Source organism: Charadrius vociferus, unplaced genomic scaffold (assembly GCF_000708025.1).
Source record: "Charadrius vociferus isolate BGI_N301 unplaced genomic scaffold, ASM70802v2 scaffold822, whole genome shotgun sequence".
Taxonomy (NCBI): Eukaryota; Metazoa; Chordata; class Aves; order Charadriiformes; family Charadriidae; genus Charadrius; species Charadrius vociferus.
The window spans coordinates 804,089-815,831 of record NW_009647481.1 but is presented as its reverse complement, the minus strand read 5'-3'; the positions used below and the strand labels follow the sequence as shown (position 1 = coordinate 815,831).

At 41.4% G+C, this 11,743-nt stretch overlaps 1 protein-coding gene across 1 annotated transcript in view; it reads right to left on the bottom strand.

Annotated features, from left to right (window-relative positions):
• The window catches only part of DNAJC18 (DnaJ (Hsp40) homolog, subfamily C, member 18), a 14,367-nt gene that overhangs the window by 1,289 nt on the left and 1,335 nt on the right, over positions 1–11,743 (bottom strand). The window contains exons 2-6 of the mRNA XM_009880748.1: positions 11,560–11,705; positions 10,216–10,401; positions 6,972–7,084; positions 5,500–5,609; positions 3,267–3,439 (exon numbers count right to left, since the gene is read on the bottom strand). Coding sequence (XP_009879050.1) covers positions 3,267–3,439; positions 5,500–5,609; positions 6,972–7,084; positions 10,216–10,401; positions 11,560–11,705 — 728 coding nt within the window. The remainder of the gene's footprint in view (positions 1–3,266; positions 3,440–5,499; positions 5,610–6,971; positions 7,085–10,215; positions 10,402–11,559; positions 11,706–11,743) is intronic.

Below are 11,743 nucleotides of genomic sequence, written 5' to 3'. Positions count from 1 at the left end.
GGGGGGTATTGATTACAGGAGGGTGAATAGCTGAGGGACTTGTCTGAAAGGCCTCCGTGCTCCTTCATTAACTACAATCTCGAATGTACTTTGCATATTTCTTCCCCTTCTTCTCAAAAGCAACATAAAACTGAAATAATCTCATTGTTTAAATTATTTCCCCTGGTAATTCAGAGAAGGTTCTTTTGCTGATTAGCTAAGGAATTCTTAATATAGCTTTCTCCTTGAAGAATAATTTAGACCCAGGATTAGACGCACCTAAGCAGTGATTTGTTTCTGAAAAGGTCAAAATTTCCCTAAGCACAGGCTACCTGATGACACTCACTTTTTCAAAGAGCTTTTATACTCCTTACAAGTCCCTCATTTTACAAAATCATTCAGAGCGCAAAGAACTTCAATAGGCCCTTTTATGCCTTAACGTCCCCTGTCCCCGTCCCGCTGAAATTTAAAGCCATTGAACCCTCCACCTATTTATTGAAAAGCTTTACAAACCGACAGGCACGAACATTTTATTTTAGCTCAGGCATCAATTTTCAGGTTTTATAACTGAAATGCCACTCTAGTAGTGCTGGGCACATAGCCTTGACAAGCCTTCAGCAAAACTGGACTCGGATAATTGACTCTGAGTTCCGGAGTCCCTGGAGTTCTGCAGTGAAGAATCGTAGTTTACGCTTATCCAAACGGGCAAAATTATTCACAGCGAATGCTTGCGCTCTTGACAGCGTTCATTCTGCCATGCCCGTTCCTTGTGTTTTTCAATCTTTCACACAGCATTGTTCCTTTGAACTTTTTCTCTTTAAGGAAGTCCTAAAATACTGAATTCCAACTCCACATCTTATTCTCCCCATTTTCGGTTGCCTCTTTGTAATTTTCTACAACTCGGAGCTCTTTGCAGTCTTACTTTACAATTGTGCTATCACAGCTGAACTATCTCCTGTAAAAACCTGGGACGCAGGTTTTGTCCTTAACTGCAGCAAAGACTTTGGAAGACCAAAAACCCCAGCAGACACAACTTCCACACACTGTTCTGCTGGGAAGGGAGGAACACCATCTCATGCAGCAGCATAAAAGTGATGGCTGAACAAGATCCTGATGTATCAGTTACTTTGGACGTTTTCATTAAGGTAGTTGGACACCAGGTAAGACTTTTCAAGTCATAAAATCAAGGACTTTAAAAATCAATCTGTTCCTATATAACTAACCTATGTCCATTTTGCTGGTGCTAAAGAGAAATGCGCCCTCACTAAACAAAACAAATGAATAGATGTTCAACTGACAAAAAAAAAAAAAGTGGACCACCTAAACATGAATTAATGGAGCAAAGTTACGAAGCAACATCTGACCAAGAACTGGCTCAACAGCCCCAGAGAACTTTTCCCCAGCGCTCTATCTTGTATTCACAGTTTATTTTTACAAACTTGGCTGTACTAAAGTTAGCACAGTCTCAGCTGTGCTCATTACCTGCTCGCTGGCCTAGATGGTAATCATTCCGAAAATGTTTTTTTTTAATTACAGTGGTCTCCTCAGGCTACTGCTAATTGTGGACTTTGTAAATCTATCTGCAGATGTGTGACTAATGAAGTCTCTAAGTGTAAAAAGCTCCAGAGGAGCACCGTTTTGCAGGCATTACTTGGCACTCAGTGCTGGATCATCTTCCCCTCTCTGACTACCTGTCCCTGTAAGACGTGCAAACCCTGCTGCCTGTTTTGGGGCACGGCACTCCTTCGCTCAAGGTCTCCGTGAGAGAGACAATATGGCAACTTTCAGTTGCACAACATCAATTAAAAGGATTTTTCTGTAAGAAATTAATTCTATCCCTATAGCAAGCCTACACGTGAAGCCTACATTCATGGTTATTAACAGCCACGTTGTACTTGGGGGCTGCTGCTGCTGTCAGCCACAGATGCTCAAAGATCACAAGGCAAGCGCACCAAAACCCAAGGCACTGTTTGGGATTTTCATGGTCTTATATTATTGGTTCTTCTCTAACTTCAGAGCATATTTCTCTTTAAAAGCAAGACTGGTAACTTTTACGTAAAATTAAACAAAACAACCCTTCCCATCTAAAATCTGTAAAAAGTTGGAGTCAGCGATGCTGTTGTTACCTCTAGCACAGGATTAGACTGGTCTTGTTTAGACAAAGTGTATGTTTCCATAAGGATGCAATTGGTAAAGAAACTGTAAACAGGTGCGAAGTCAGTTTTTAGTAGTGTGCCGAGGACTTTTTTTACAATGCAGCACTTTAGAAAGCCCTACTAGTGTGTGAAAGCAGCTTGCCTGCTCCTATTAAACATTTACACAGAAACAACTTCCTCCACTTTCCTTTATGCACAGCCGTAGTTTGTGTTTACTCATTTTAAGGTGGTGAGTTCTTTAGCTGAAAAAAAATCAGTCGCAACACCCCAACTTCAGTTAGTCCTTGCAATCTGATTGCTGTTATTTTGTACAGTTACAAAAGCAGCAGGGATTTGCTCTATTTTAAAAGAACTTGAAGAGTAATAATTAACAATTAAGACAATATGAGGTTAAAATACATGCCTTTAGACGTGCCACTGATTGACTTAGGACTGACATGAGAATAACGATTTTGAATGCTCACATTTTTGTGTTCTCCCTTTCTGCATTCAGTTCTTGTTTTTTAAAGACAATCTTGACTATGGTGAAAAACATGATCTCAAACTCATCTAAGGATAGAAAATGCAAATAAGCGCACAAAACAAGTACAGAAGCACGCTCTTTGAAAACTGATACCAGTAACACAGTGCACTGCAAGATTATCAAAAGCGCTTGAATAGGCTCTGGGCTCTCCTTCTGATGAAGTTTTGAAGGAAAAGTTAAATAATCTTCTCATGGAGCCAGTTAAAGCAGAAATCATTCTGCTCCAGCAAAGGAAATGTCTAATAGGTGATGTCTCAAGAACTTTTCCAGCCCTAACAATCTGTCGAAGCTAGATAAAAGCAGCGGATTATATATTTAAAACATCATCACTAAGAGTTAATCAAGTATAAAAACTGAGTGGAAAAAACAGTCTCAAATGATGAAATCTTCTTTCCGCTTGTCTCTCAGAATCACCCAAAATGAATTTTGACAGACCCTCAAGAATAGCACATACAGTGCTGAGAGCAGATGTGAGAAATACCACTGCAAGGTTTGAGACGTTATAAGCATCAGAAAATGAGGCTAAATACAGCAGTGCTTTGTGAAGCATAGCCACCGTACAACTACCGATGGGTTGTAGGCACACACTCATAACCAAAACAACTTACTTTGCTGTTTCTCCTTCCAGCAGCTCGTCTGAATATAGTCTATGTAGTCTTTTTCAACGGTTTTCTCTAGCTCCTGAAGTTCTGCACCTTGATAATTCTTTTCAAAGTTTTTATCAACATAGTAAGGCACCTGCAAGTTCTCTGTTTCTCTGCTAACAACATGGCCTATGGACCTGTGAAAACATCATGGAGAAAACAGATTTTTTAGCAGTTCAAATATAAAGAAATCAAGAGATGTTTCTCCATATTAACATTTCCAGAGGACAACATTTACAACAACTTATTTACAGTTACTTTCTGCAGGACTATAGCTCCCTCAGCCATCCAGTAAGGAAATTACAAGTCTCACGCACAGCAAGCTGTGCACTACAAACAAAATTCACACACCCCCTCACCGCCCCCTGGTAAAAAACACAGAAAAGTATCTAATATTTGGAGAGATCTACAAAGAAGTGACTCAGAGCTGACACTGTTCCTTCCAAATACTGTCTTTGTTCTCAACAGCTCAGCCAGGACGCTTCCAAAACATAAGTGCCAATTTTGTCTGCGAACGGACGCTCCACATGTTTTCTTCTGCTTGCTTGGCAGCTTCTGGCAAGCTAGGTCCAGAAATCCATGGGAATTGATGACAAATACAGAGATTATAGGAAAGGCGTACAACCCTAGTGTTGCTTAGCGCATAACGCAACTGGATCTAGATTTTCCTGATTTCTGGATTCTTTAGTAGAAATAATAATTAGCAGGGGAGAGTCTAGTTACGATTTCCTTTAGGGTGTTATAATCATCAGTAAGTGAAGTGGGGCACTGAATATCCCGCAGAATATCCCGTAGGTAGAACTGGCCACTCTGACACAGCCACTGGATTAAACTGTACTCTTATACTGAATTTCCTTATTTGAGCAAAGATACACAGGCGTTTTTTCAAATCACTGCCCAGAGAAAGAGGCAGGCAGCCAAAACACAAAGGTTACACTCTACTCAATGGAATCCCGTTTGTCCCTTCTGTTTCCTGGACTCCTCTTTTCCTTCTCTCTCGCTGTGTCTCAGAGATGTACGCTCTCTTTATAGAAACAATTTCTTTCCAGTTTTAGCTTTGTTTTTTTAAGGACATGATTTAGAGAAACAGCATAACTGTGTACCAGGCTCAGGCCTGACTATCTCAAATCAACAGGAGAAGGGGAGGTAGTGAAGAAAAGCAGGAGAGATTAGATGCTTTGGGGGCAGTGTGGGAGGTTTCACATGGGACTGGCAGATAGCAAAAACACTCTCTGAAAAAAAAACCACCCAAACCCAAAGCAAAAAACAACCACCTTCTTGTTCTTATGCTAGATCTACACACTGACATCTTGTGGTAAAACCCGATAAAGGGTGTTGGGCTACTATGACAGTATATGGGTCTAAACCTAAGTATTTTTGCTCCCTTCTAGGGAGCAAGGGGAGTGTTTGGAGCACTCTGCTACTGTTGTGTGCAGCAGGTTCTCCAAAATCTGCCGACTCCCACTCCTATCTCAATAAGAGCCAGTGAAGGTGACTGAGCTGCTCAGCTCTTTCCCACCAGAGAGCTTCCCTCCTCCCAACGCTGGATGCTGAAAGGAGCAAATGGGTTTTCCTCTGCCCTGTAAACTCAGATTACAGCAGGTCTGGTGTTCCTTCTGCTTCCGGAGCTGACCAGTTCAGCTTACCCTCTGCAACCCTGAGTTCCTGCTTCTTTACAGATGCTAAACTGGGGCACTTCAAGGCTTTAATGATTTGTGGGGCCTGACAAGTCTTCCAGTGGAATTTAGGCTCCAGAGCAGATCTGGATTTATACTGTGAAACTGCAGGCTTCATTTCTTAATCGCTCTACATGGGAACCTCAGTGGTGGTCTACAGATCCCCGGGGCCTGGGCAGGTCAGAGGCTGATGAGCAGTGTAGCTGAGCTACTCCCACATTCCGGCTACTGTATCACTGTGCAGCAACATTTCACACCAGTTGGGAAAGCGTTCTGGCTCACTGCCTCTGTTTGTTCAGCACACAGTACAATAAAGCTCTCCATAGTTAACTTCATAGTGATAACGCTTAAGAGAAGTTGTCAATGGAGACTGTTGGTATTTCCTTATTTACAAATTGATAACACTTTCTAGAAAGAGCAGAACAGAACGCTAACATGCATTTTGCTGCTAAGTCCGACTTCGGTCTACCTCCTTATCGCAAACACTGAAGACCCGAAAAATGTGTTTTTAAATGACTTACGATTTGTAGAATAGGCTGTAGGGTGGGTTTGTGACCATCAGTTGAATTATAACTGACACTATTATTATTATGAAAACTGGCATCAACTGAATAAATGCAGAATATGAATTCTGAAAAGAACAACAATAATTAGTAGTCAAGAAAAGATATAGATGGCATCAGTTCACAGAGACCAGGCTATCTATCATTTATCAACAACGTATTAAATGCAAACTCAAAAGAATAAAAGAGGAAGTACTTTGGAATTTTGAGAGGGTTGACATCTTCAAAATAACCTTTATTAATAACCTCAGAAAACTCTTTGAAGCCATTTTCTTTCAATTATATCTTGCTGACTTTTTTTTTGTCATCTACAGCTTCCTTCACAAGGCGATAGATGCCCACAGCGCTGCACCCATCAGTGACCAGCTGACAATCCAAACTGAAGGAACACATTGTGATCCCCATTTGCACCTACGGCTTTCCGTGCATCTTCTGAAGTTTGCTACACGCATTCTAAAAATCTCAATCTCTGTTCAAACACTGGATAAAATGGCTGAAAGGGATAGTCCATATGTAGTGTGACTTGGGACAGGATGCAAGCTCTTGTTTTTTTGTTTGAATGAATTTAGTAGAACAAAAGAGTGGGGAAAAAAATATCAAAGGACCAAAGAGTTCTGATAGCCATAGAGGAAACACAGATCTTTACTTCTCCTCTTCATCTGATTTTTAAACCACCCTTCTAAAATGCATTTTCTGATCAGGAGCAAAACATAATACACAGCTATTTAGATTCTGCTGTTTGCCCTGGGATAGCAGCAAGAATACCCGACGCAGTAGCAGGTGGGATTCATTTGCTCCACCGTAGCTGTCTATAGGCTGGACCAGATTTTTTTCAGAGCCCGACTACAAGGCACTCACAGGGAAAAATTCATTTTCCTTGAAGAACGATCTCTTTAGGTTAACAGACTGCCTCTGGAGGAAGATTTTTCCAAGGCAGGTGGCACGGGTGTATGCGCGCTCGCGACAAATGACACCTTGCGTCTCATCTGGAGGATTCAGATGGTAGAAAAGTATCCCAGACCCATCCTGCCCCGGGTTGGAAAAAGCCTGTGCAGCACCTGGCCAGAAACTGTGCGCTAATTTATGGGAGGATTAAATACGCTGTGAGGACATGCCAGTATTTCCGTATCTGTTACCAGTCCACATTTGGACTAATTGTTGTTGATTACCAACCATTAGAGCTTGCAAACGTAAGCACCAGCAAAATAGAAACTCCAGGGCCTGTAATCCTATCAATACAGCGTACTTTTAAAGTTGTGATTAATAGAAGACACTCTAGTTACTTTTGGAAACATCCATTTTGGCTGCAGCACTGGAGAATAAACACTGAGCGTTTAAGGATGGGAAAGTCTGTCCTGGCTTCAGATGTGTGAGTGGACCTCTCACTCTGGTGAAATATTTAAGCCCAAGAGCTCCCTCCTCCTGGCTACCTGTGGCCTGTTTTCTTCCTCCTCTTGCTCCTGCGTCCATGCTCTTTCATTTCGGTGCCTCCGTGGATAATAGTGTGCATCTCTGGCTACATTTGAGAACATATGGATATTTCCTATTAAAAGAAACCAAGAGAGAGTCATGATTTTCACCACAGCCTGAATTACAGTTGTGAGACCTCACATTACAAAGCGCAAACACACCTCAGATTTAAATGCCAAAATAATATGTCATTCCAAAAAGCGTACCAGAGAAATTGTAAAGTTTTCCCCAAGTCCATCTTAATTTAAATCAAACTGCAGAAACATGCTATAATTCTTTTTATTGTATCTCCTATTTTAGTATTTTTTTTTGTCACATTCACTTGCAAGGCCACAGCTTGTGTTGCATTCCCAGGCTCTAAGCAGGAAAATTAATTTGCTTCACCAGACTCAGGTCACGAATTACGGCTTCCCGTAATTACTGAATATGGTCTTCTCTGCTCATTTCTACTTCCTCTTCGTTCAAGCTATTAATGGTTTCGCTTAACGATTTTATAGCAAGGAAAAAGATTTAAAAAATAAGTAAAAAAAAAAAAAGTACAATTCAGGATTTCCTTTCTTGCATGCTGAATGTAGTTGATTTATTTTAAAAAATTCTAAAATGAGGAAAGAATGGCTTATGCTGTTTCGATTTGAACTTTCAACTCCAATTTTATCACCATATGAATATCTTAATAACAACTGCACTCTCCTCTTTTGAAATTCAGAATGCCTTTTGTACTGGAGAATTGAAATTTGTGGCTTTATCATAACAACAGAAATGCAAATCTATTTTTAAGCCCTGGGAAAGACGTCATGTTATTTTACACTCTTAGACTGTCTTTTCTCTGAGTTTCCCAAAGAATTCTGCAAGAAATCTGGGCAGAAGTGACCTTTGCTATTGTGTCAAAACATCTGTTTCATTGCTTGTTCAAAGATTTTTCCAAGGGTCTAGGCATGTTTGCAGTCAGAGCTCCAACAGAGAGCCAAACAAGGCTGGCTTGTAGAAGGAAAGTTGCTTCCTTGAAAAAGAAAGTTTGTTTCTATCATTTGACACTGCTCAGGCAATATTTTACCAAGCTGTGAAAAAACAGAAGCAAGTGTGGGAAAAAAAGAAGGGCTTTTGCAGGGTGCCTAGAAAAAAGTTTTCCTAGATCCTAAGTTTCTCAAAGAATTTCTGCCAGCAGTTTCTTTCCTTCTGTTGTGCATTTATGAGAAGGAAGTTCAGCTTGTAGCCTCTACCCATTATAACTGCAACACTGTGCCACGTGGAGAGTCTCCCTTTAGACTTACGACATTCAACATTTTAATTTTTAGTATTTTTCCACTGAGTTTCCATAGAGGAAAAATGCATGGTTAAAAAAAAAAAAACCACAACAAAGCCATAAACATGCCCACAAATGCTGTAAAAATGATTTTATCCTAAGTAAATGAGTACCCTAAGTTTACCCTAACGAGTTTAATCTTATCCAGATTTCCAGAAAGCCCGGTGATAGCAAGGTGTCACAAAACAAACACCAGCACAACAATGCAGCTTAGCGTAAACCTCAGCTCACAAACACAAGTCTTACTTAGCATTACGACAGTTTAAAAAATGTTCTCTTTATATCAACCATCTGGTCACCCTCTTACTAGTAATTCTCTTGCTAAGTAGAAATTGGGTCAACTTTGCCTATCTGGAAAATGACTGAACTGACAATTTTCCGTAATTTAGAATTCACTTTTAGATTAGGATAATGTACATAAATTCAGACCCAAACACTTTTTTGGCCAGGAAACTGTTGTTTACCACCACCACCTATGACAATGAATATTTTTTTTTTATTTTCTTATTCTTTGCCACTTCGATAAAAATTCCCGTTTACTTCTTCATACCACTCTACCTGTTAAACCTGCCATGCCCAGTACCCAAATTCCCCCTGCAGCTCCTCAATTTCTTGTCCTCAACTCCAAGCATCCCTGCTGCCTGCAGCTACACTGCAGTCACGTTCCACAAGGGCCACGTTTCACTGGTGACTGAGGCAAAAGGCACCACGCAAGTGCAATTTTTTGTGAAGTCAGAAACAGAAAACTTGCAAACTCTGTGTGCCGTGCTGAGTTTGGCTCACTTTGCACATCTACCAATCAAATTTTGAGAACAATTTGAGATGCCTTGAGCTGCAAGATGCTACCACACAGACTCAGGTTATGGGAAGCTTGTAAATAACTACCTGTATCTGTGGCTTTAGGCTGTAGTAATTGGTGCGCATGTTGCTTTAGACCACGCCTTGGAGGTGAGAAAGTTTACAAGAGTGCTAAAGCAATTTGTTAGATACTGCCAGCAAGACCCTTTAGCTCACCATACCTTTCAGATTTACTTTTAATCCAAACCCATATTCCACTTATCTTGCAGTGTCTTTCTATTTTTACTACAAATACAAAAGCCAAGGCTGGACATGCACGGAAATGCTACAGGTAGGGATCTACTGTTCTGTTGCCAGATACTGCATATCCAGTAACAGCCAGCCTTTCCTGGCAGGCATCACCTTCTACGCTAAGGAGTTTTAATTTCTTTACAGCGTGCAAGCTGCCGCGAGCCAAATGAACCTCCATGTTTTCCTAGTTATAGGGCACTGAGACCACAATGCCAGCAGCTGCACTGGAACGCACTAAGGTGTCTCACGTACATCATCAGCAGCAAAGATACCTCTGATCCCTTCCCGTTCACACCTTATTTTACCTCCCTTACCATTGCTGGCTTCAGACAATGGAGGGAATAAAAGCAGAACCAGAAAGAAGGGTCTTCAGCTACAGCCAGTATTAAAACGTTGCCTACCCAAGAATCAAAGAGCCTAACCCCTTGCCATGCTAAAATGTTCTTACCCCTCACAAGTACTGTCAGAAATTTTCAAGAGAGGCTGGGAGGTTAGGAACTTGCCCTGGCAGCAACAGCCATTACCCCACCAGCAGCTCTCTCTTCTAAGAGCATTCCTGGACAGCAAGGCTGGGATGTGACAACATTTTGGGGTGAACGGAGTTGCTAAAATCTGAAGTTTAAACCATGCATTAAGGGAGCTTTTTCAGGCATAACAAGCTAGGATGGGAGAAAAGAGTAAATGCAAAAAAAAGTCTTTGCTCTTTTCAGATGTACAAGCAACTCCCTGAGCAGTACCAAGAGAAGCTGAACTCCCTTTAAGCTCTAGTGTCAGCGCACTGCGTTTCAAAAACACTGCAGACAGATACTGACCTGTAGGAAAGTGCCCACCAAAAAACACATTGAATATTTCTTCTGGTGTAATGTCTGCTTCGAATTCTGTGTAGTAATTATAGTGCCTGGCCTGGCCAGTGCTGACATGCTCTCGGTCGCTTCCAAATTCATCGTACCGTAATCGTTTTTCAGGGTTGCTCAGAACCGCAAAAGCATTGCCTATTGCTGGAGAGTGAATTAAAAGAAGCGTTACGCAGTCAGATCACACAGTATTTCCAGATCTCAGACTTCTATAAGCAGAGTAGCAAAAAATCCCATACAGGCATAGAAAATTTATGCTTGACCAAAGACCGGGTTACTTTTGAAAGAACTGCCTTTGTAAAAGAAGTGTTACAACACTGGCATTACCTGTGATGGAACCTATCTCCTGCTATCACTGATACCAGGAGAAAGACAAAAGCGTTAAAGAGAGAGTTGAAATATTTGTAAAACTGAGGTGAGGGAGACAACTTCAGACAGATTGAGTGAGACTGTTAACATTTTATCAGATCAAACTAAGCACCGACATAGAAGTGCACCTCCACATACAGTTAATACAAAGGTAATAACTGCAGTGACTAATTAAAATGCAGAATGATATTCCAAGTTTTTCTGTTGGCAGAGATGCTTGCGAAACTGGACAGCATATCTATTTCACACTTTACATCAAACCACCCAGAAGCGTTTGTTTGGTTCATCTTCCTTGATCTTTCTGTAAACAAGTTTATAGAGAAATACAACCCTAACACAAAAAAATTAAGAAAAGCCCTTCAAAAACTCTTTATTTTAATACACTGTGAACGAGTATCTTACTTTCCTCACACTGTGTTACAGTGCTGTTGCAGACAGCTGCAACACAGCATGGAAAAGGCAAAAGATGTAAGAGTTTGGATGCTAATGTAGATCCAAGCTTAGATTGCAACATTACTGAAGAGTCCAGACACAGAATATTGGACTCAAATTTCATTTGCTTACATATATAATCTCATTCATGACACAGAGCAGTTATTGATTACACAACACCACACTCTCCAGCACGGCCAGTGTCACTTCCACGCGTCGTTCCGCACCTTTCGCAGCACCTAGGAACGAGATTCAGGATATGTTTCCCTTTGCTTCTAATCCATATTCCAGAGATTAAAAGCCAAACCTTGCCGAGCAGCTGCGGGATTTCGTGGAGATGCGCACATCTATCTGTAAACCCCACAAGCTATACGGGCCTGCATGATGCCTTGATTTATATAAGGCGCAGAACCGTCAGCCAGGGGCGGTCTGTCCCCGTTTTAATCTTGCTTTAGGACTCTGGAAACCGGGCCAGCCCCCCCCCCTCCCCCAAACCCTCACCTTTAAAAGCCTCGGTCGCCCCGGGAGCGCGGTTCTTGTCAGGGTGAAATTTCAGGGCCAGTTTGCGGTAGGCTTTCTTCAGCTCCTCCTCGCTGGCGTCCCTCTCCACCCCCAGGATCTCATAGTAGTTCCGACACCGCTTTATTCTGGGAAAATATCGCACGCAAGGTTACCTTCACCGGCC